The sequence below is a fragment of the Puma concolor genome, chromosome B4 (genome assembly GCF_028749965.1).
Source record: "Puma concolor isolate L17-30 chromosome B4, mPumCon1.1.hap2, whole genome shotgun sequence".
NCBI classification, from domain to species: domain Eukaryota; kingdom Metazoa; phylum Chordata; class Mammalia; order Carnivora; family Felidae; genus Puma; species Puma concolor.
Genome location: NC_141673.1, coordinates 127964511 through 127990220, shown reverse-complemented (window position 1 = coordinate 127990220; position 25710 = coordinate 127964511). Strand labels below are relative to the sequence as shown.

General features: G+C 43.9%; 2 protein-coding genes and 1 long non-coding RNA gene across 6 annotated transcripts in view; 2 read left to right on the top strand and 1 right to left on the bottom strand.

Moving 5' to 3' along the window:
* PTER (phosphotriesterase related) overlaps positions 1-7178 on the top strand; it is a 69265-nt gene extending 62087 nt beyond the window's left edge. For all 4 annotated transcript variants that reach the window (XM_086714847.1, XM_086714850.1, XM_086714846.1 and 1 more), the window contains exons 4-5: positions 108-248; positions 5930-7178. In XM_086714847.1, coding sequence (XP_086570973.1) covers positions 108-248; positions 5930-6140 — 352 coding nt within the window. In that variant the 3' untranslated portion in view covers positions 6141-7178. The remainder of the gene's footprint in view (positions 1-107; positions 249-5929) is intronic.
* Positions 7179-7904: 726 nt separating this feature from the next.
* On the bottom strand, positions 7905-16635 carry C1QL3 (complement C1q like 3). The gene is made up of 2 exons (XM_025930564.2): positions 15455-16635; positions 7905-9632 (listed from the first exon to the last, which is right to left on the bottom strand). Exons 1-2 carry the CDS (start codon positions 16040-16042, stop codon positions 9453-9455), a joined length of 768 nt encoding a protein of 255 aa, XP_025786349.2. The 5' UTR covers positions 16043-16635; the 3' UTR covers positions 7905-9452.
* A 411-nt stretch (positions 16636-17046) lies between these two features.
* Positions 17047-22043, top strand: LOC147579496 (uncharacterized). Its single transcript, XR_015254004.1, has 2 exons — positions 17047-17102; positions 17954-22043. It is a non-coding gene; the product is annotated as an uncharacterized LOC147579496 (long non-coding RNA).
* Positions 22044-25710: the final 3667 nt, after the last annotated feature.

Below are 25710 nucleotides of genomic sequence, written 5' to 3'. Positions count from 1 at the left end.
TGTTACTTTAATTGTGTTCCAGTACATGGTGTACTTAAAACTTTTAATCTGTATATGTGGAAAATATGCTCTTGATAATTACACTGAGTCTGTCTTATTGTCTCTAGGACTATACTTGATAAAAAGGAACTCCTGGAGTTTGCTCAACTTGGCTGTTACTTGGAATATGATCTCTTTGGGACTGAACTCCTTCATTACCAATTCAACCCGGATATCGACATGCCCAATGATAATAAAAGAATTAGGAGGTAAATATGATGAAATCCCTGATAGTGTTCCCTTTTACCAGTCCTTTTTGATTCATATCTGGGTAGGTATTAGCAAAGATTCGGAAAACAGTGAGCAGGCAGAACCAGAGACTTGCAGAAAAAAATGTATCAATGCTGTTTTGGGGAGAGAAATCTCTATATATTATTTCAAGAAGCAAATGAGTCATCCTAAGTAGGCAAAAGCTTAGCAGAGCCTTAGGAGTTCAGTGCAGATGGGCAGCTGACAAGAAACAGATAATACTTAACCCCTGCCATGACAAAAAGAGAACAAAGATGCTTTCGTCTTTCTATCCCTAATGAAGTAAGTGGTTTCTTTCCCATGTTGACCACACTGAAGTCCTAACCTCCTACAACGTGTGTGTGAAATGCTTTATCAAAAATATTCACTATGGAGATGATTGAAACTTAAATGCTGTAAGTAGAATGTCTAAAGACCAAACTCATATAGAATTTGACCCCTCAAAATTGCCGAAGCAACAAATTGTCCAAGTCATTCTCTGTAACCAAGTGGAAAGTTTCTGGAGTCAAGGATGGATGGTTACCTGGTTTGTCCTGGTTACACGGTGATGTGAACATTGGATGCACCAAGTTAGGGAATCTGGGAGAAGAAACAGATTTGGGATTGACAAGGATGACTTTGGTTTGGGAATAATCTAAGAGTAGCTATCCAGTGGGGCTGTGGATAAGGCTGTGAGGCTCAGGGCAGAGATCTGGACTCAGACATAAATCTAGGCATCTTCGGTTTGTATGTCATGGTTGGCAGCGTGGGAATGAGTGAGATCACTCAGAGGAGAGAATGAGGACAGAACTCTAGGGAACAATGATATTTAAGGAATGGACTCAGGAAGAGTCACTCAAGGACAGATCGAAAAGTTTTCAAAGTGAGAAGAGAATCAGGGAAATATGTTGTTGTGCAAGTAGGTGCAGGAGACTGGAGCAGAAGGGCTTGGGCAACTGACAGGTGGCCAGCATCAGTGAGGTAAAGGCTGGAGATTCTCACTGTGCAGTCAGTGAAGTCTCCGTAGAAAAGTCTTGAAGAATGAGTAGGGGGTAAGGAAGAGGAGAGAGAAGGTGGGGTTACTCTTTCAAGAAGCTTGGTGGTCAGGGGAAGCAGGGGCATAGGGTCAAAGTGAGAAGACAAGATAGGATCAAGGGAAGGTTTTGTCAAGGGTCCAGCAATGTTTGGGGCACCTGGGTGCCTCAGTCAGTTGAACATCCGACTCTTGATTTCGGCTCAGGTCATGATCCCAGGATCATGGCTGGCCTCTACTCTGAGTGTGGAGCCTACTTAAGAGACTTTCTCTCTCTCCCTCTGCCCTTTTTCCCCATTCACTCTTTCTCTCTCTCTCTCAAACTAATGAAGGGTTAAGCAATGTTTATGTGGCTGAGAGCAAAAGCAGAGACACAAAGAGAACAAATCGCAGGAAGAAGTACCTCTTCTATAGGGTTATGGAATTTATATGAAATAAAGTATGAAGAGTTTTTTCCTGAATGTCTGGTGCAGAATATGAAAATAGTCGATCGACACTAACTTAAAACAATCTGGAGAGAGGAGATATAGAGCAAGCTTTCCAAGGAGACAAACAGATGGCAGCTGGGAAGCAAACAGAAAGTTGGTTGAAAGGTGTAAGGCGAGTAATGGGGTGAATGCAGATAGATGTGGTGAGAATGGGAAACCGAGGACATATGACCACCTGTGTTCTGTAGGGTCCCTGTGAAGTCAACATGGTTATCTTCTGCGAAGGAGGGAACAGATTCAGGGCAGGACCTTGTAGAAGAGGAGGAAGGCTGGGAATGGACACTGAGTGAATGAGACAGATACTGATAGGACACGGTGTGTGTGAGACCCTGGTGAGGCTCAAGATCATGTCTGCACGACCGAACATGGGCACCAGTGCACATGACTTGGTGATTTTCCGCACCCCCCCAAAAGTTTTGTATTTTGATAATAAGACCAAAGAAGCTTTGAGGAGAAGCAGAAAACGTGAACAGTTAGAGAGACTGAGGGTTGGGATTCTGTCTGAAAAATGTGGTCGACAGGGGATCTGGGGTGGGGTTGAGTGAGGGTCCTGAGGTCCAAGATGAACAGTAGAAGGTATAGAGAAAAGTAAGAAGAGGTGGGAATAACATAGCAGCGGCAACCGATCAGAAGCTTGAGTGAGGGGGGAAAGTACCCAGAAGACAGTGAGGGAAAAAGAGAAATGTGACTCGTGGTCGGGGTGGGAGAGTGAAAATTGGGATTTCAGAGAGGAAGTAGTCTTCTGGGACAGAGACGGGCCAGAATGTGGTTAAGGGCGTAGAAAACTGTGTGGGCTACAAGTAAAGACACCTGACCTACAGAAGTGACGTCCAGAAACGGAGGCTAAAGCAGCAACGGTAGGACATACCCCCACACTGGAATTGAGGGGAAGGTCTGTGGCCACGGTCGGGGACAGCCCTCAGCTCTTAGCGTGGGTGGCCAACCTTTACACCTGTGTGCCTTCTGTTGTCCCTGCGTATGGGTACTCCTCCTTCATGACCTCACTAACAGTAAAATAGGTTTCAAGTTCAATATCATCAGGGAGAGCTAGCTGATCCATGTAACGCTTGCTATGTAAATATGGAGATGCTCAGCTGTACAGGAGCAAGCTGACCTGACCCATGAAGCTAGGACTTAAAACAAATTTTTTTAAACCACTGAAATCAGTTCTTTAATACACCAATTTATCGTTCCGTTTTTGTTGTTGTTAATTTTGCGTCAGGACTTTACCTAACTTTCTTAGGAGCACCATTCAGTACAGGTAGACAAGTTACCCCAGGGCCCTTCGAGCCTGGGCCATGCTGTGAGGTGAATATTCTTTGGGATTTAAAGTGGGGGCGTAGGGTATGGCTTTCTCATCTTTCATGATCTCCAAACCCTGTTTCCTGATGAATGCCCTCAACATACATTTTACGATTCATCTTGGAAATGGGAAGTTTGCTTCTAAGACCCGCTTCCTTTTCCTAAGCCCCTTTGTGGCAGTGAGCTGTATCTTTTATATCTTCTGAAGCAACCCTACGCCACCCACGCGGCTCCCAGACCTTGACTAAGAGAGAGGGGATCGGCAGAGGGGGTCTGAAGGATATACGGGGGGAGGATGACCAGCACCTCTCCTCATATTCCTCCTTGATAACTTCTGGCTATTAATTCAAGAACAAGAATTTAATTTTGGCCAGCTCTCATTGAGCCAAATGTAAACATTCTAGATGTCTGGAAATACATCAAAATATATATGCGGTGTATGCGTGTTCATGTATATGTATGTATGCTTTATCTTCCCTAAATTAAAATCACGCATAAGGTCACTTGGCTCAAGCACAATTCACGGTAATTACCGGATGACCTTTAGGCAGGGGGTGTGTTCCAGCACCCACCCTGGTCCGCCATCTCTTGGGCACTTGATTTTCATCATCCATTGGCAGTCCCTTTCTGAGCCTTAGTCATCTTACATCTCTGAACTGCAAGAACATAGAAGCACGCTTCTGCCTACCTCTGGTTTTCAGCCCCAGAAATTCTGTGTCTGACACCTGTTTTCAATCTTACGCTCCATTTCTCAAATCTTATTATATCTCTGCCTTTTCACACTTTGTAGTCTCTCTCTAATATTTGTTTGCAAAACACTAACTCATTTGTATTTCTATAATTACTGTCATTTTTGTCTTCTCATCTACAGTGGTTCCTTCCTTCTGGCAGCGTCTCGGAACTACTGTTCTTCCACACAATGGCACAGCATGAGAGAGGAGCTTTTATTTTAAGACTGGCCAAGTCATATCTTGATTTGATAGTCAGGAGAGAACGGTTTTGTAGAGTCATAGCAGTGTCTTTGTCGTGAGGTAGCTAGTCTCTACGTTCTTGACTTAAATCAGTTCTAAGGATTCTCAGTTTTAAGCGAGTGTCTTAGCCATTATACTCCTCCCTTGCTACTTCACAATTGAGTAGCAGTGTTGCAGGAACAACAACAAGGATCTGCTGTTCCATACGATATGCCTCTGACATAATACGATATCGCTTTTTTTCCTCAGACAAGGGAAAGAGACAAAAACTTCTGGGAAATGCTCAGAGACGATAAGGAGGAAGGCATACCCTAAAATTTCCCATAACGTGACACTCCTTCTCAGTTGTGGATTAAGGGTTGCCACGCTAAGTTTCAGCGTGGGCATGCATTCTGTCAAATCTTTCTCTCTTCTCATAAATGACCCTAGAACTTTCTAGGGAATTGCCTCAAAGACAGTTCCAAAAGTAACTTCAGGTCAGAGCTTTTGGACATTGTACAGATTTACGAGGTAAATATCCACGGTGGCTCAAACAGCATCCAAGTACTTACAGGACACGCGTATGAATGACATGAATACAGATTTCTAGACAAAAATGCTCGACGTGGCTCTTGTTAGGCACGACCTACGAACACAATGTCTCACCTTCAATTATTATTTTATTTTAAAATGTATGTTCTCAGAGGGCAGAGCTTTGTGTCTGAGGTTTCTGTGCAGTGGCCCAATTTTGCTTTCTTTTAGTAGTTACTAAATATGACTCATGCGCCAGGATGCCAAGAAATGTCACAGACACAAAAAGGATATCTTCTGAATAATTAGCCCTTGGAGGAAGGTGCTGTCTGACCATCTAGATTCATTTGGGAATCCAGAGACTGACATGACCATGAAGAGAACGCCAGGGAAGAGCCATTGTCTCCACTTTGCACCTTCTGCCAGTAGAGTCCTGTGAAGTCATGACAGACACTGCCCAGAGTCCAGACACACACAGATGGTGGCTGTCAGGAGGTGACTCACACTATAGATTACAGCATTTAACAAAGCAAAGAGGATTAGATGTTTAGACAGTAGTTGGAAAGCCCTTCTCCAGTCAACTGGCTATAAATTTAAAGGAACGGCTTGGTATTTACAGCAATCTTGTTGAGATAGAAGGAAGACAGAGTAAATTTGTACTGGTTGATTTAACACAGTGCTCCAAGACTACTACTACTAAGTCAGAATTCTCGTAGACTTCAAAGGAACAGATGCTCAAAATACAGAGGTACCCTTCCTGATCTTTTGAAAATGACCATTTCGCTTATCATATGCCCCTTCCTTTCAAATCAACTGATCTGACTCTCAGAATGTTTTACCTTTGCGAAGTTTCCTTTTGCTTCCCTGTTTTAATCAGAAATTGCCATTGATTTTATTTGCTAGAAAATAAGAGAGAGAGAGAGAGAGAGAGAGAGAGAGAGACGGGGCGGGAGGAGAGTGAGGTCTGGAAAATGGGACCACCGAGGGAGGTATTTTAGAGTGAAGATCTGGATACAAACCTAGAACGAAGTTATTTCGTGAAATGCCCAAGCAGCCATTCACTCAGACTGGCACATCCTATTAGAACTATTTTTAATGCCGTATTGTAGGCACTGTCATAAATATCACAGGCTGGAAGTTTCTGTGTGCATGGAATAAGGATCATGTTCCTACTACGATGCAATATTACCTTTATCATCACCACGCAATCTTTATTAAGGGTCTCCCAGTACACATGCCATAGAAGAAGGCAGTATCTCTACAGCAAGCACAATAGATTTATGAGTAAAAAGTTGAAAGCACCCTGATCATTTTAAATGTGAGACAAATGCCATATAATGAGTTGACATTTTTCACAGAGTGCGTCTTCTGGTGGATGAAGGCTACGAAGATCGAATTCTGATGGCACACGACATACATACGAAGCATCGGCTGATGAAGTATGGAGGTCACGGCTACTCTCATATACTTACCAACATTGTTCCTAAAATGTTGCTTAGAGGGATCACTGAGAATGCACTTGATAAGATACTAATAGAGAACCCTAAGCAATGGCTAACTTTCAAGTAGGATGGTTGTTTACAGACTCACACCTTGAGTAGAAAGCTCACAGAGAACATTTTTCAGTGATTTCAAACCCACAGTGAGATACTAATCAGAGCTACGTAGGACGAATGACGGATCATTTCCTATTTATGAGAATTAGAAATTTTGCCTTCTCAGAAACCAGCTGGTACATCGGTACCTTTAGGAAGTTACTGACCTAACGGAGCCCTCTTGTTCTGCCTTTGACAAAATAAATACAGAAGCACCTATTTCCAAACAGTGATTTACATTCTGTATCCCCTCTAGCAAAGTTTTGCTTTGTTTTGTTTTCTTAATCTATCAGCTGCACTACTTGAGGAAATTTAAAGTGTTTCTAGTTAAATTACCCCCTTCTGGAGCAATCTAATGTTTCTTGTAATATTGATGATCCTACTAATTATCCTGCTGTTCTTTAATTAATGCTTAATGAATAATATGGCACTTGAAAATAGCTTCTGCAGCAAGGGAAGTTAAAGTTTGAGGCTTTTCCCCCCCAAAGGACACTGTAATACAATCACCAATTCACAATGATAAAAATATTGTCGAAGCTTAGTTATATTCATTATATATTGTAGAAGTTGTCTACCTATCTATATTGACTGGTAATAAATCAGTTTTGTTGCCTGTGGCTTCCTGGTATCCATTTTTGCTGTAAAGCTTTGTCAGTTTAAACATTTGTATAAGGGGGCATGAACACATAATACTGAATTATAAAAATTCAATGGTAAAAGTCAAAATATATTACATAATATAGTTTAATGAATCATTACATTTATAATAACAAAGGCCACAGTTTAATTAATAATATATATGCAAAAAAAGAGAAATGTTTGCCATATATATATTCCCTTTATTTCCCTTACCTTTTATTTGTTTTTCCTTGGGCCTAAACAGAGAAAATGATGCTTAGTTATCTGAAGAAAAGGTCAGATCTATTAGAAATGGCATTCTGACTCGAGCCTACTCTTCAAAAGGTACCCACCCCCGATGTTTTGTGTAAATAAAGCCTTTTTAAAACTCTTAGTTGATGTGCACTGCTGTTTATAAATTAATCTTTTGGTTGATTCCTCATTATGCTATTTGTTACAAACAAAAACAAAAACCAAAACCCCCAAAAACTCCAAACTCCAGCTACCAATTCCTCTTTGATAAATATATGTCGTTCAATAGAAATAAATTCGTTGAAACCCCATTATCAGTTATCTAACATATTAGAAAGGCCAAATAGAATTAGTCATTATTCCTGATGGGTGGGCTAAGCATTTTTGATCATAGACATCATGACAGTGACTCCGACCAAGGCATTTAAACTAAGCAAACAGCACCTTCAGATGGGAACATCATGCATAACTCTTTCGGAAAGTTGAGGTTTACGAAACACAAGATATTTCCGTGGCTCAAAGATGATCACGCTTTCTGTGTATTAGAACATAAAGTACCCAAGAGGAACGAGCCGGGGGAACAAACTAATTCCTTTAAATGAAAAAATGCAAATGTCCTTCACCAGTAAAACAAGCAGATTTTTAAATCCCTGTTTTTGAAATCTACTTGTCAGAGTCTTCAAAGGCAACCGAGGAGGTGGGGGGGGCGGGGAGGGCGGGGTGGGGACAGATTTTTCATCGTAACGGTGGAAGTTGTCCGATAGGGAGGATATATCAACATGCATTTTTAATCTTTTTCTTAGATTAAAGAGATGGCTTTTGGCAGTGTATTTTAACCAGAGAGAAATGATTTGCACTACTCTCAGAATCTACTTTACTGTCAGCTTTAATCCACCTGAGAAAAAAGAAAAAAGTGATCATTCAAATGCATATCATTCATAGACATTGCAAAAAAGAGCCACCCGTTTCTGCAGTCCTAATATTAACAGTCTGACACAGAATGCGGTGGGAATATTGATTGGCATATGGTAATAAAGAAGCCGTAGGCTTAATTTACAGACATGTGACGGATAGGGCATTTTAACCTAATAAACTTTACGTTTCTGGGTAGCTCTTAAAAGAGAAGCCATTTCAATTGTTTTGCTATTCCATACACTTTTGTAATCCAAAATATATTTCGATCCAAAATAAGTCAAATAATTTTTGCGTGTTTGTGTGTATATATACACATACTTTTTTAGATTAAATTTTTGAGGCTATACAGCCACTGTGCCTGTGGTCTGAAGCCATATATATATTATACTTCCTCTAACATATGTGTGTGTGTGCATGTACACACAAATACATGTATTTGTAGCAGATACTGGTATAAAATATATACACTTTGTTGTCATATTGGTTATACGTGAAATTATTCCTTTTGAAATAACCTCAGGCCAGGACTTGTAGTAACTATTTGAAGGCCTTACTTAGTGTCCCCTTGGTGACCCATGCAGTAGCTCAAATTAAACCTTTGTGCATTGGGTTTATGAATAATCTTTTGTTCCAAAGAAAGCAAAAGCCTCAGTCTGATTTAACACCAAAGAATAAATTTCTCTGACTTTCTAAGTAAATCTAAACGCATTCTATTGACAAAATGGACACACAGGGGATTTTCTAAATACCACACATAATTACACGTTTGCACACTTAGAGGGTAATCCTATGATACAATTTCGATCTCCATTTTTAAAAGATAATCACCAGAAAGGAGAGAAAAGAAAATTCACAAGAAAAAGGAAATGTGAAAATGATCATAGGCTTGGGAATTCCCTCAAATCCAGAAAATTCCAGGTTAAGGCTTGAAGTTGAATCATTCCCAGGACTAGCTCTAAAGTTAACAAAAGTACAAGGCAAACAATTTCTTTGGGGACAAGCAGCATTATTTCAATTAGACCTTCTCCTGCAGGGTAAGATCATTCTCCCCACACTATGAATGGACTCCAAGTATCATCAGAAGCAGGTAAACTCACAAGAACCAAAGCTGATATATGGATCAAAGCAGCAGGGTCACAGAACACCAAAGTATCATAGATATTGGAGAAATAATTCAGTGTCTTAGATTTTTCTATAAAAATTTGTGATCTATATAGGACTTCATTCACATGGACACTAACAATAAGGAGGAGAATTTGCTTTGGCGGTAATGGATAACACATCTGCTTATCTTGCTTTTAATTTTTTTTTTTTTTTTTTTTTTTTTTTTTTACAGAATGTTTCTGAGTATACAGATGTGAGTCAGGTAGCATTTGAATTCCCCACATATACACAACTGAGGTGCCCCGCAACTGGCATCCCCTGGGATCCTTGATTCAGTGACGTCAGCCATACGAATCCAGTGTCCAAACTCAGAATAATAAGCTTAGTTTCTGCGTTATCAGTCCGCATAAATAATAAATCCAGAAAATGTGCTGTATTTGTTGTTATTTCCTCCGTGTGCTTTCCCGCCATCTAGTTTGATGTAGACTTCATCTCCTGGCTCCAAATGAAGAACCACACTGTTACTGGCATAATCATAATTCTGATCGGCGTCTTGGGCAATGGCACTGGCACGCACCTATGTGAAACAAACAAGAATTAGAATGCGTGGAAGAAAATTCTCCAGTATTCTCTCTCTCTCTGTCTCTCTCTCTCTCTCTCTTTTTTCATCCATTCACAGCACGGTAAGCAGACTTGCTGCCATAGCACAGAATTTAGCATGAGAGAGTCCACCTGGGCCTTGGAGCTCTTTGAGGAGATCTTTGCAACAGTTCGAGCTCTATCCCTGGAAAGGAGGAACAGAAAGAAGAAAATGGTGCTTTCCTGAGGGTCACGGCAGCCGTCTTTTCTTACCTTACGTGGTAAAAACAATGCACACCAACCTATTCTCTTCCTAAATCAGCACTTTTTCTAATTCCTTGAACCTCTACGCCCAATCACTTCTTGGAATGGAAATAAGGGTAATTTTTTTGCATTTCAATTCAGACCAAATAGCAATAATCTAAACCAGCTGTTTATGAGTACAGAGGTTTAATCCAAACTTCAGCGGGTCCCCAGGATTTTCAGAAAATCGAGATCCACAGGCAGTTGAGATTCAGAGAAATAAAACAACTCCAGCGCTACTACATAGGGGAAAAAAAATGAAGAAAGCCTTTTGATGTGAGGCTTTCAAAATCTAATTCAAGTAAAGCCTTTTTTTTTTTTTGCCAGAAATCTAACTCACTTAAACGTCACCCAAGTTTGCAGAGTTCATTTTTCTATTTGTGGCTTTTTATTACTTCATTGTGCTGTGTGCACTTAAATAAATTATTTAATTGCCACATATCTAAAAGTTGTAGAAGGAAATAACATTTGAGGCCTCTAAAATTTCTAAAACTTTTTAATGATCTGATTGAATACCCTTTTATATTTAGGTGATTCTAAAATGTGTGGTTTGCTTTGAGGATAGAAGCTGCCTATATTAATCCTCTCATGTTCAGCCTGTGACATAGACATCCTATCACATTCTCAACTCCGATTAGGCTTCATATTCATTTAGCCATATTTTGATTCTGCCTTGGAAAAAAAAATTTTCCATAGGCAGACTTATATTTGACTTATTTCAGTAAGACATCTTCTACTCTGTGCCTTGTTTCTATTCCATTATAATGGTGCTTCCCTTAATAACAGAGCAAACGATTTAGTGGTTTTGTAAACCTGTGTTATGTAATAATACCTGACTTGGGGTACCGTGTGCTGGCAAAATGAGGGAAACGAGGCACACGTCAAGAATTTCCAGGTGTTTCTTTCAAAATTTAAGTGATAGGTTTTCAAATTAAATTTTCATGGGCTATGTTCTCACATTAATGCTGAAATGTTAAAAAAGGAGAAGGCTCTTTGACACTGCTGAACTTGTGAAGTAATTTGAGTAATATTTTAAAAATTTCTTTCTCTGGATATCGTATAGCAAAAGGAGAAAGGGGCTTAAAGGATTTAGAATTGCTTTAACCCTGGGCTAACTGACACTAATACACTGAAAGCAATGTACCACGCAATTATGCTCAGAAACACTGACTCAAATGTATACACCGATTCAGCGAGGCGATCTGTGTTGACCATTAAGTAATAATACAATGTAACGTCACAATATTTCCTAGAAATTAATTGTAGGTTTGTAGGAGTTGAATGTTTTGATTCATTAATTTCACCTAGTTATAAATTCCCTGGGGGCGGGGAGGTGGAATCTACGGGGGGGATAGCGCTGTTATGACCTGATGTTTTTCGTAACGTGTGAATTTTTAATGGGTTAGAGAAATTAAAAGACAAATTAGTAATTGGCCATATCAGTAATATATTAATGAATTCACAATCCATAAATATACTATTCAGCTATTATTGATAACCAGACATATTTAGTGCTTTAGGTATTTAATATATGCTCTGCTCTATGGGTGTTGTGCTTTAACACTGTTCTCTATAGAAAGGCATCTGGGAACCAGGACTCATTAAAATCCCTTGATTTAGAGACAATAGTCTTAAATGTAGTTTTTATTCGATAGGGTATAAGCACAGAACCATGTAAATGTGACCATTTTTATTCTGTAGGTACAACCACGGAGACCTGCAAATGCATTACTGTGATCCTACAGACTAGAAGGTTACCCTTATGGTTTTTCACTTCCTTTGTCATGTGACTGCTTTTTAATAAAAGTGATTCTCTTAAGCTATTAAGCTATACTGTAGACCGCAAGACTTTCCCAATTAAATAACTGCCATACTCCAGCACGCTTTGGACAATTTCAGAATGTCTGCTCACCTGATCACGCTCGGAAGGTACAATGGCACTTGAAATTTCAAGCTCTAGTAACCAGCTCGGCGACTTCGAACAATTCTTCCTTTAAGCCATCAAACTACTGAGCAAGGTAATGCATCCACCTTGGAGGCTATTTTCAGGTTCCCAAATGTACACCGATTTCAGCATTTTCTCCGGGAATATGATGCATTCTTTCCTCAGCCCTATGTACCCATTTCTGCCTAAAGGTCCTCTAAAATCTTTTCATATCACAAGTTAACTATTTAGATTCCGCTTCATCTGTAGTGCAGGTTTCACAGCTTTTTAAAATGATGGTATTAATTTGGCATTTTATTAATCTTGCTAATAAATGAATATCAACTCACAGACTGTTGTTTCCAATATATCTCATGTTCCTCCATGCTGTAATCACACATTCTTAGAATAAAAATTGGTCCTGAGTTGTTTTATGGTTCTAATCTGGGGCCAGCTTCAGTGGTTAATACAGTGGCTTGTTACAGGGACATTACAGTGACTGTGCTCACACAGCAATTTTTAAATTCAGGTTTGGCTGCTAAAAGTGTACAAACACATTACAATTATGTTTCCTGTCTCTTTATAAAGCCATTTGAGTCCAACTTTTACCTTTCATATCAACAAATGGTATGGTTAGATTTTAGGTTGATGGTTTCAACGGGGAATATGAGAACTGTAATCCCTTTAGTGGCATATTTGTGAGAATGTAGCAGCCTGTGTGGCTTTAGCATTATCTTATTAGTGAGGGTTTATCATCGGAGACGATATTTATGGTAACATTTGCTAATTTAATTAATTGCTACTGATGCTCCCATAATTTCATTTTCATTGTACTTCTGTGGGATCATAAACAAAAGGTTAAGTGGTGCATCAGGTTAATTTACCGGCCTTTGATGTTTCCATCTGTGATCCTGCATTCAACACAAAGCATAAATAAAATGCTTCCCATATAGTTACGGTCCAGAGGCACTCCTCTATCCTAGAGTGAACTGCATTTTTAGTTTAATTTTTGTGCTTCTCAAATCCACTTAATCCATAGCACATTACACTGACATAGATCTCTGAGTTTCTGTTTTATGAAAACAAATTAGGTCTGCTCAGGGGGGAGACTGCCATGCTAAGAAGTGATCGGACAAGAACATAACTGAAAACCAAGGATAAACTATTTGTTTCATAGTAATAAAATAAATTTCATAAAATAGTTCTCATTTGCAACTCTCTGCAAATCAGACTTTACAAAATAGTCCTGTTCTAGGGATAAAATTCCTTAATGGTAATATTTTAATAGCCATTTTCCAAAAGAGTCCATGTTGAAGTCGAAAATACATTGTGTGGTGCTACATATACATATATTTTTTAATTTCTTGTTGCACACCTTTTGAAGAAGTCACAGCTTAATAATGCCAATGGAGAGCTTGCTACATGATAAGGTCAGCTGGTTTGCCTTATTTTTTTTTTTTCCTGATCCTCACAGAATGTGCCTGCTAGGATGATACAAAGGAGCATTCGACTCTCCAAACGATGAAATAATTTTAAAAACAAAATGCAGGTAGCGCATGTATAAGAAATGGTTTTCTTGGAATCAGTACAATATACCTGAGCTCAGCAGTTGAGATAAGAACACTTAAACTAATTCATATGTATCGTTCCCTGATTAGTCATGCAACTGCCATTTCTGGATACTTAAAGATGTGAGTGTTTTTATTCAGTGGCTGATAAAACTTGGTATTGTTCCATTTTAATTAATACCTCTAAAAACAATCCTTCAGCCCGACAGTAATTTCCAGACCTAACCTTTGAGTCAGAAGAGAGCCAATTTGAAAAGAAATGGGTGCCTCATCACTGTCTGCCAAGGGGCTGGTCATAAACCATTCCCTAAAGGCGACAGAATACCTCTATTTGGGTATGGTGAGTCATGCCCTTTTTAGCCATTTACCTATACCTGGCTCACTGCTCTATAAATGATTTTTATTTATCTTAATATTATTTTTGTGCATAATAACTATAATAAACAACACTGTCAGTGCCGCCTGGTGGCCTTTTTCCCTTTTTTGTTGTTGTTGTTTGTTTTGTTTTGTTTTGTTTTGTTTTGTTTTACCTGTCCTGTGGGTTCCTTGAGCTTTTTTCATTCCTTTTGAAGTGACGGTGGGAGGAAGGGGGAGGGCAGGATTTTGTGCCCTTCCTTATACATTTAGAGCATTTGTCTCCCACTTTTGAAAAAACTCTGATACTGAATTCGAATTAGGCCTTTGGAATAAATCCTGCCTTAATGCTGCTTAATAGAGACCTGGGTTAGAACGGAAAAGGTCTGATTTCGAGGGGGCGGGTGACCTGAAGCCCAATGAGCCCTCGTTAAATCTAAGTTGGCCACAGCGGGGTTCCCTGGGCCACCCAATAAGCAAAATTAAAGCCAGAGAACCCAGCCCAGACTTCAGGCTGCAGGTTGCAAGGCCTTGCCCGAGTGCGGCTGCTGATTCAGCGCGCGAGCCTCAGGTCTGATTACACTTTTAGGCAGTTACAAATACTATTGTCCTCTTCTGACGGAGAAATTAGACACACTTTGTTTTTGCAGTGACCGCGAATTTCTCAAGCAAACGGTAAAGTGGCCCCGGCATAAAAGTGCCCACCCGTGGCCCTTGTGGCAGAGCCGACCAGCTCAGGAGAATAAGTCCCCGGGGCCCGGGCGCTGCTCTGAGGCTGGTTCACAGTCAAGGCCAAGGCCACTGCCTCTCGAGAGAAGGCGGGGTTGGAAAGACTACCCAGCCGGCGGCCCGGGGCTCCCTGGCGGTGAGGCCCATCGCCCCAGGGCCGGCTCGGCCTCCTGCCCTCCTTGCCCCCTGCCTGTGCGGCCTCCTACCCCAGCCGGTGGAGTAAGGGCTCTGCGTTTGGGTGCGTGTTTTACGGAGTGCACTCACGAGTCTCAACTTTTTTCTTTTGTCATCAACACTCTTTACTTCTCCCCCTTCTTCTGCTGGGGCTGAAATCTAAACAGGAGTTTGCGTCTTGCATTTGACTATATGCTTGTTTCCGAGGTCTGGGATGCCGCAAGGGCCCTGGCGACCGCAAGTCCCCGGTCCCTCTTCGGCTCGGGACGCCCCACACTTGGACTCGCTCTTTCGGGTCCCTTCTTTCTCCAGCGGGCCCCTTTCTCCCCCGAGTTTGCCACCCCGGCACGCCCACTTCGGGGCTCCCCGCTAGCCGTCCTATTCCAGGCAAAGCCTGAGAGCGACCCTAAGCTGCAGAAGATCCCCCGGCCGAGGGTAGCGTCCCGCTCCGGGCCTCCCGGGGCACAGGCTGCCTAGGGGACCGAGCTCCCAGCTCCCCTGCCCTCGAGGGTCGCTCTCGCACTCGCGCGCACAGCGAGCGCAGGTCCTAGCTTGGGAACCGCCCTCTCCAGGCCTCCGGGCGCCCTCTTAGGCCCGCGACCCCCGCCTCTCCAGGGAGTAACAGCGTCCCCTCGGCTCCACTCCCGGGAGCCCGGCTGCCGCGCCCTTCCTCCGCGGGCTCCCACCCCCATTTCCGGGGTCTCCTCCCTCTTGCCTGCACCTTCCCGCGCTCCCTCCCCGCCCACCCCGCTGCCTGCCGGCACTCACCTGGTTGTTCTTGCAGAGATCAGCCCACATGCTGGTGCCGTCCCCTCCGCGCATCAGGACGTGGTAGGTGAAGAAGTAGATGCCCGGGATAGAGCAGGTGAACTTGCCCGTGGTGGGATCGTAGTGGTTACCGAGGTTGGTGACCACGTCGTCGAACTTGAGCACCTCGTAGCCTTCGTGCTGCCGCTTGAGGCCGGCGTAGAAGGCGATCTTGGGCACCGTGCTGTAGGTGGCGGCGCTGATGGCCCCGGCCGCGTTCAGGCCGGGCGCCCCGGGCGGGCCCGGCAGGCCTTGGCGGCCGGGCTCGCCCTTCTCGCCCGGAGGGCCCACGGGACCCGGCGGCCCGGGCTCACCGGGGGGCCCGCGCGGGCCCGCCTTCCCCGGCCTGCCGGCCTCGCCTTTGGGGCCCTGGATGAAGGTGGGCAGGGACTGCATGAGGCCGCGGTCGGGCGTGGCGGCCGTGCTGGGCGCCTTGGTGCCCCCGTAGGGGTCGCAGACCATGCGGCAGGTGCCCAGCATCTCGTAGTGCGCCGACGTGCCGGCCGAGCTCACCAGCACCGGGATGAGGATAACCAGCAGCAGCACCATCACCACCCCCAGCGCCCCGGCGGCGATCAGGCGCCTCCTGCTGCCCACCAGCCGGCTCAGCGCGGGGCGATCCTCTTGTCTGCTTTTGGACAAAATTTTGAAGGTTGGGCGGGGACCTCCTCAGAGCCGAAAACAACCCCCTGCGAACCCCAACTCCCCTGGGCGGGCGCGCGCCGGCCGCTCCCCGCCTGCTCCTGCTCCTGCTCCCGCTCCCCCTGCTGAGGCTGCGGCTGGGGAGGGAGCTCGGACGCCAGGCGACTTGAGCTGAAGTCCCGGGCTGGGGGGGGTGGGGGCTGGGGGAGGGGCGCGCAGGGCGCCCTCTCGCCTCCCGCGAGCCCCTTGGCACCTGTGGCTGCGCCTCGGGCGCCGGCGCGGCCACCCGGAGGGCAGAGCCAGCCGCCGCCTGTCGCGCCGCCCGGGGCCGCTCACACTTTTATGCGGCCGCTGCCTGCGATCGACTTTTCCGTTTTTGCCGACTGCGCCAGTTCGCACCAACTTTCCGTCTGAAGTTGCCTTTTTCTGCCTCCTCCTCGGCTTCTCTCGCTGGCTCGGTTCGCCCTTCCGCTGCCTGTCTCCCCCTCCTTCGCCACCGCCAAGGCAGCCCTAAGAGAGGCGCACCCCCCCCGCCCCCCGCGAGCTCGGGCCGGCCGCCCCCCGGGTGCGCGGAGCAGCGGCGGCGGCGGCGGCGGGCACGGTCAGCGCGGCGAGGCTCGGGGCTGGAGCGGCGGAGCCAGTGAGCAGCGGCGAGCGCCTGGCGGCCGGGAGCGGAGCGCGAGAGAGACTGAACGCAGAATCCTGCCCGGGTACCACCTGCAGGAGAAGAGGAGGCTGACAAACGCGCGCCGGAGCAATTTATAGGCACCCAAGGCACAGAGGAAGGGGAGCCGCTCTGGCATCTCACTGCAGCATCTGCTCCGCGCATCCCACTCAGAGAGAGTTTGGCATTACTCTGACAGTGTGGGATTTTTTTTTCTCAGCCTCTCTCTCTCTCTCTTCCCCCCCCCCCCCCCCCGCACATGGATGAACAGTGAGATCGTGAACACTCCCTTGCCGAGCCCAGGTGATGGCAGCTCTCTCGTTGGACACACCTGGCGGGGGGAGGGGGAGGGAGACCGATGTGCAATGGCCTCGGGGACTCGAAGGTCACACCTAAGCCCCCTGTGTCCCCGCGGGGAGCTGCGCCACTTGGAGGGTGGAGGTGAGGGTTGAAAAGAGGATGGCTCCGTTGACAACATTTCTCTGCTGGCTCACCCACAATCAGCCGGCGCTTCAGGTGTTTTTCAAAATGCCACTTTTAACATAAGAAGGGCCCTTTAGAATTTTCCAGATGGTTTTCTTTTGTAACCTTATGGTTTCCCTCGCCAGTCTTCTAAAATGAAGCAAGATGCCACCCAGAGAACAGGAAGGTGTGTTGAAAAGCCCAAGGGCTGTTTTGAATGATTATGAATGAATAGGCCCAGCACACAAGGGGGTGGGGGTGGGGGTGGGGGTGGGGACACGGATCCCGTGTCCTCGCTTACAGGACTGCAGTTGCAGCTACCTTTCAGGAGATCCTGCCATCGGATCTGAAGTTGCATGTACTTGCACTACATGCACGAGAGATAATGACTTGTCGGATGTCTTTCAAGGTCTTAAAGCAAGCAGCCTTTACAAAAGTCCTGGGCAAGATCTTTTGCTGAGATATGGAGAGTGTCCTGTAAGCTCCAGGCACAGTTCCTGCATGCACACTGAGGCATGGGGAAAGGAGGTAACATGGGAGAGCAGAAGGAAAAGCCTGGATTTGTGATATTAATGTAAAACCCCCAGAGTAGGTATTAGGCAAGTTATCCCACTGACAAATACAGAAGGCACACAAGAACGGCCTTAAATAAACAAGCAGAATTGATTTGTAAATCATACTTTTGCATTCAGGACCCACGGATGTCAATCAAACGTGGATGGCATTTGCTTGTCAATACGGGGATGATGGCTGGGAAGATGGTGACTTATTACATCAGGGTGAGAATCTGAAATGAGCAAGAACAAACAACGCCACAGCAAGCGGAACAGTAACCTCCCGGCGGCCTGGGATCTTGTCTGCGGCTACCGTAGCACCGAGCGTCTCCTTTTCTGTTCCTTCCGCCTACCTTCCACAGCACCCCGGTTTAGTTCTTTCTTTCCTTCTTCTCGGTTTCAAAAGTAAGGTCAAATGAGCAGGCGGAAGACAACACCGATTCATTGATTCTTTTAAGAAAAATGTCAGGAGCTCCTTCAGGCCTTTCCTGGGAGAAGCAAGAGCGAGGCGCAGGCCCGCCGGGCCCAACCCAGCCTAGGTCTCCAGGTTTTCTCTCCCTCTGGCTGCTGAGGGGGCCGCTGCTCTTGCTACTGGACAAGAGTCCTTCCCACTCCTCAAACCTTTAACTTTTATTTTCGGGTAGTGGTTTTAGAAACGTGTGTCTGTGTCTTGGGAATAATTATACATGTATTTCAGAATACTTTTATTCACACGAGGAACCTTATTTTCATATATTTGAGCAGCGGACACATAGCAAATTCTCCACTGACCACAATGCCTTTTTCCTAACACACGATCTGGGTTGCTTCTCAAAAGCCACCTTTCTTTTAGGGGATGAGATGGTAAAGGGTGGTAACAGGATGAAGGTTAATGCATTAATCAAACTCTTTTCCCATGCACCAAGTTATCAACATTCAGAAGACTTCTTTATTGCTAAAGAGAGTCCAGGTGGGGGATAGAGGGGGGAGTTTTTAAAAGGTAGAGTTGAATAAATAAATTCTCATTGAAAAATCTCAAGATACATGGCATTTTCCGCTGGAGACTGCTCACCTTACAGAGGAACCCAGTGAGGATGCCATGAAATGGTAGGGTTGGAATGAATGCGGGCAAGCAAGCGAGTCCACACCAGCTCACTTTTGCAGATGTTGTAAGGGCGGGACACAGCTAGGAGCAGAATCGGGGCCGTCCAGTGTGCGTGCTGGTACCCTTTCCTCTACATTGCACTGACGGACCTATGGTACCGTTCTGTTCATGGAGGCTCTTCTCCTTCTCCTTCCTTTAATGCCAAAGCGCAGCTTGGCTTCGTGAGCGAGGGCACTGGCATCTTAAAGTTCTGCTGAGGTTTGGAAAGGTGCTCTGTAGTCCTTCACGAAGAAGGCAACGTTGGCCAGGCCACATGGCTGAGCCATTTTCCTGTTGAGTGCACAAACTCGGGTGGCCCATGGACATTTGGCTTTTCAGCGAAGTAAGTTTAAATTACTGGTCTCCTTCCTTCTCTAGAAGCGTCCCACCATGTGCTTTGGGAGAAGCTTCTTGTTGTTGTTCAGGATGACTGGGTAGTAGGTGAACTAATGGCAGCTTGCAGCCACTTTCCACCACTTGAATTTCTGAGAAGGTTCTCTGGAAAGTTACTCACGCTTCAGCCCTTATTCTGACAGTTTGAATAAGCCATCTGATATGGCATATTACTCATCATCTCTATATGTATATAATAATAGAAAATGTGTCAATTAAAAAAAAAATATTTGGTTCTCTTCAGTCATCATCAGAGAAGCAAGTTATCGCTCAGATTTGATGTTAATCTTGGAGATGAGCCCTGGGAATCTAATTTTCCCAATCATTTCTCAAGGAAACGCAAGGCTCCGTATTCCCGTTCCTTCTACACCTGGGACTTTGTGACCATTCGGATTATGAAGTTAAATGCAGAAACCCAAGATCCAGGTTGGATGATGGTGCTGTGATTTTCATCTTCCCCACATCATCTCTGTCTCTTTCGGAGAACCCAGCAGATCCTGAGCACGCGACTCCCACACAGATGTGCAGGGACATCATTAATCTTTATTGAGCGCCCACCGGCAGCACAGCCCTACACTGGGCTCTTACAAGGCAAACAAATCTTTAGTCATGAGAATGATTTCCAAATGCAGCCACACTTAAACAGAAATAGCATTTATAAGGAGACAATAAAAGGAGTTAGCAAACCCAAGGACTATCTACAGAAATAGAGATTTTAAAAGTCTGAAAAAAAATCAGACTGGGATCAGCTATTTACCTTTGATTTCTGGGTCTCCAAATTGTATTTCAGGACATATACTCCTTTGGCTGAGGAATTCGAGATTTCTAGAAAGGGTCTGCTTGGAGTAATGGAAGGAAGTAGTAGTATATCCTTATGGCTTTGGAATCAGAGGAGTCTTAATTTGGATCCAGTGTCTTCATTTACTAGCTATGAAAGTTACTTAATCTCCCTGAGGCTTAATTCCCTTTTCTCTAAAATGGGAATAACACTAACACCTAAATTGTAGGGTTGTTGTGAAGACGCAAGTTACTGCGTCAGTTACAGTGCTACCCAACTCATGACCAGGGCCCAGTAAATGTCAGTTTTCATGTTTATCTGTTGTAGGACTGCTGAGTAGAACATGTGCATACGGGCTGGACGGTAGGACACAGGCTTCGTAAAGGAAGCTAAAGGGTCAGACTTAAGACAAATGCCATCAAATGGATACTAAGTATCACAGACTTGGACAAAACTAGATAGAACACACAAGTTTTCCAGGAGAGGTGCCTGTGTGTCATATTATATAATATGAAATGAAGTAAGACAAAACTCAAAACAACGCTCACCTTCACCTTTCTCCAAAATAAGAAAAAAAAAAAAACTTTTATAGCAAGATAATTTGAATTCACTGCAGTTTCACAGACCAAGATGTTGGATTTAAAACCTACTAGGAAGCGTTAAAACGTGCCCCCCACCACCCCGTTCCCGGAAAGTTCCCCAAATCAACAGGTTGCAAATGTATATAAAAATCATTGAGATAGTTACTCAGGAACTGTTCCCGTGGATGACGATTCTTGAAAAAGTTAACATATATCAGAGAGGGCTGCTTTGTATAGTTAGCCAGAAGAGTAATTCACTCTGAAGGAAATAAGTCATAACCACATGCAGTAGGGAATTTTCAACAAAAAACTCTCCATGGAGGATAGTGAGTTGGAAAGCTGGCTTGACAGGTCTTTTGCCAGAAAACTATTGAATAGCCAGCTGGAAAATTATTGAGTAGCACATTGCATAAGACTTGGTATAATGCATGGCTTCAAGTTGGCCTCAAATTCTTGTCATATCAATCAGTGCAAGGATGAAATCTCTAGTATGGATATGCTATTTTATACTTGCTTTCCACGGGTGGAATGTTCAGGCCCTAAGACCCTATTTGATGTAGAACTGAAGGGAAAGTTACCAACAATGAAATCTCAGGGGTCAGCAAGTCCTCCCAAGTGATGGTCGTGATAACTCAGCCATACAAGGAAGATGGGCGAGTTCAAGAAACTACTGCCATTAGACTATAGGGCATTTCAAGCAGAAGATATATCATAGAAACACAGCTGTGAAGCCTTATAGCAGACAAGGTCAATTGGTCAGGTCAGATTGGTTAATCAGGCAGGTAGCGATAAGAACTGCGGTAGTCTTATTGTTTTAAAAATCAAAAGCATCATGAATCCTGACAGAGGTTACAGAGAACCACCAACAGAGCCAGACCCTGCCAAGAGCAGCTGCTATTCTAGAATCTGGGTCTAAGAGAAATTGGGCTGGGGTCGATAGAAACATCAAATGAAGGTACATTCAGCCCCACTGCTATATGAGAGTACCCCCAGAGAAACTCACTTTCAAATATGAACGATCTGTCCTGTGGAAAAAAAATATTGCATTCCTTGGGTATTTGTAGATGAATAGACATATCAGCTTTTCCCTAATTCGGGCAACCTCTTGGGAATAGTCTTGAACTATGTAAAAATAGATACAGTTTAAAACCATAATCCTAAAAATAAATTGTAATTTAGATCTGTAATAAGCTGGAGGGGAAAAAATTAACTATCGTAGGGAGTTGTATGTTCAATATAAGTAGTTGTATATTTCAGTGTTTCCCATTGAAAGTAGTTGCAACAATTCATAATTTAATTACTTTATATTTGGCTCTGGAAAGTGGAAAATGTAGTAAAAGGTGGTGCTACTTAGATGAGGGTTTGATGTTTTTCTTTTGCCTGGACAGTCCAAGATACAAGAGGTAATCTTTCCACTCATCAATATCCACAAAGGTCTATGGTTTCGCTCAGGCCTTCTAAGACTCATCAGCACATAAAAATATTCTGAGTGTGAGCTGCTCCACAGATGGTAATCATTCTGGGTATTTTAGCCTTTTATTGTCTGCTGCTGCCTTGTTTGGACCATTCTAGCAAGCTAGCAAATTCACCGGGGCAGGAAACAGAAGCAAAATGATTCATTTTATTACCAATGGCTGCTTTCATAAAAGAAAGTTCAAAACTATTTGCTAAATTGAGGATTACTCGAGCATGTCTATTATCCAATAGTTGCCATCATGCATTTATATGTGTGTGTGTATTTGTAATCATATGTATAGTTTCTTTACATTTACTCTTAAGGGTTTGTTAAACCTTAGTAGTCGGATAATGGGAGCCAGATGTGGTCTACCCAGGATGGCTTCTCTTAGTTAAAGCCCCATAACGTGATTTCGGCACCCCGGAAAGGACGAACATTTGTTCTAGCATTACACAGACCACTGGTTGGCCCTCTTTGCCCATTTCCCTGAGGGCTAAGGGTGGCATGGTCCTTTTTACAAAAGGCCTTGAATAGAAAAAAGAAAAAAAAAATAGGATTTAATTAAAAGGAATTTTAGACATGTGGTTCTCAGATACAATCACGCATCAGGTCTAAACTACATAATTAACTTTTCCTTCAGAAATTCAGAACAAGCACAGAAGGCCCTAATCTAATGTTTCATCCAGTTTTGACTCTACTAGTTAGAATGAATTTGTTAGATAAGTCACTTCTATTATCTTCTCATTAACGTGTTCCATTTAATTCAACTGAACTGAGTTAAAACCTGCAAGAAAAGAACTGGGCTTTGCTACACATCTGCTCCTCCTGAAGCCTCTCCCATGACTGGACCCCTCTCACGCTCCCATTTGCAACGACCTGCCTCCAGCACCTGCTCAGGGTGGTTCACCATTCTGCCCAGAAATAGCAACACCCTTAGTGTCCGCATGGCCAGAAAGTCCAGGTACTTAAGCTTGGAATGCTGGGCTCTTCAGAAATTGCCCCAAGGCCTCTTTACCTGGCCAGCCTTGATTTTCATACCCAGCCCCCTCTTTATCCATTTTCTGGTTTTCAGTTAATCATGCCAGAAGTGGTCTTGTCATTGCCTTCTCCTCTACTCTGGCAACCAACCTCCTCCCTCTTCTCTTTCCTCCTGCTATTATCCCTCTTTCAGCCCCACCCCACCCATCTGCTAAAACCACCTCCTTCATCCCTTCTCCTACTGGCTCCCTCCCTGCACCCCCTTGCCACTCCCTGCCTCCTTGGTTCTTCCAGAGCCTGTGGCTTGTCCTGGTTCACAGCACTTCCCTCCCACTGCTTTGGTGGTGGTGGTGCCGGATGCGGGGGGGGGGGGGGGGGGGGGGGGGAGAGGGGGAGGGGGGTGGGGGGCGGTTGTCCCCTCTGTCCCCCTTCTGTTACTGTCAGAAATGCTAGCAATTTTCATCTTCGGGCCCTATGCCACCCCCAGGCACCAAAGACATGTTGATTAGGGGCCAAATGCGTTGTTGATTGGAATTGTTAAATCACGATTGGACAGTATAGTTTTCAAAAGAAATTGTTAAGGTTTAAGAAATCTGGATGTGGTCGGGCCCCTGGGTGGCTCAGACATCTGACTTCAGCTTAGGTGATGATCTCACGTTTCATGGGTTCGAGCCCTGTGCCCTGCGTCCAGCTCTGTGCTGGCAGCTCAGAGCCTGGATCCTGCTTCCAATTCTGTGTACCTCTCTCTCTCTCTCTCTCTCTCTCTCTCTCTCTCAAAAATAAATAAACATAACAAAAAAATAGAAATCTGGATGTAGTGAACATGCCTGGACTGGAAATTAGATATTTCCAAGGACTAGACTCCCTAAAAGACTGGAAACCCTTCACCTGCCAAAAGTGTTAGTTTAAGAAGCAGATTAATATCAGATCTTTATAAAATCAGCCAAATTAGGAGCTGAGGAATATCCTGTACAAGAATCGGAGGTAGAGATGTATGAGGGCCTTAGATGTCAGACCTAGTATGTGTTTACCTCGCAAGGAGAGATGTGTGCAGGGTTGGCTATGATAGTGGAAAACGACGATTAAATTTGTTTAAGGACTGTATTTTCCAAATGCCTCATACTGTGTGCACGGTGGGGAGCAAAAATTCAACTGTGATTACTGAAAGAGAATATGAATTTCTCAGGGATTTTGGCCCAAGAGGATGGCCATACGAAGCACCTAAACTACAGGCCCCAGGGGGTCTCCTATGGGTTTCTCCACCCATTTCTTTAAGATTCATGCCAAGGTATTCTGCCTATAGTCTATCTGCTGTCAAGAACTGGAGGCAAGATATTTCTTCTAAAATACAGAATGATAGGGGCACCTGGGTGGCTATGTTGGTTAAGCGTCTGACTCTTGACTTTGGTTCAGGTCGTGATCTCACAGTTCACGAGTTTGAGCCCTGCATTGGGCTCTGCGCTGACAGTACAGAGCCTGCTTGGGATTCTGTTTTCCTCTCTCTCTGCCCTTCCCTGACCTGTTCTCTCTCTCTCTCTCTTTCAAAATAAATAAAAAGTAAACTTAAAAAAATAAATAAAGTAACATACAGAATGATCATATTAATTCTTCTAAACTTCACCTAGTTCCAAAGAAGTATTGAAGTTTCTAAAGAGAAAAACACAGACATGTAAAACAGCTCCTCAAAAATCAAAATAAGAGAACTATAGTTAGGTGACTGAAAGAAAGGCTGGGGACAAGGGAGAAAGATTTGGCACAGAAGTGTTACATCAAGGGTGGTGGCTGCTGTATAGAAAATACTTCTGGGTTCCCCAGTAGCCAAGGCAAAAAGGAAAACGTTGCGGATTATCTTCATCTTGTGATTTATGAAAAGAAACATTCCAACATTCGAGAGAAAGAGATTATTCTTATTATAAAATTCTAAGAATTTAGTGAGCGAGAAGTATGGAACTGTATCATGAATAACAGTCAAAAGCAACTTCACAGAAAATGAAGAAATGTTCCCCAGTGGCAAACCAAAGAAGCCCAAATCTAATGCAGCTTACCAACCCTAGTACATCTGGAGATTCATTCAAAGAAAGCTGACAAGCTCAACAAGAGGCAAACAAGACTCCCCGAAAACACACAATTAGCAAGAACAGAATGATATGGGATCAAGGGCAGAGGGTGCGGTTTAAACCCGAATGGGCCATGGCTCATTTTCAAATAAAAATCAGAAGTGTAGTAAATGCTATCATCAGAGTGACGAAGCTCGGCGGAAACAAATGCAAATAAATTCCACATTTCTGTTTCTTTTTAGTATGTAATTTGAAAAGATCAGTCAAATGTGACTAGCTACAGAAAAAAGAAAAGAAGTTAAACCATTTGGCAGATTTGTTCCCAAGTCATGCCTACAATATTTGGACCCGTGCATTACTACAGATAGAAAAGCGTTACTATTCACATTATAAAAACACAATGTTGGGCAGATAGGAAGTGAAATAAATCACACACACCTAACTCTCCAGTTTTGAAACCAAAATGAATGCATATCCTGCCTGATGACAATATTCATAAACACCAGGAACTATTCATATAAGAGATTAC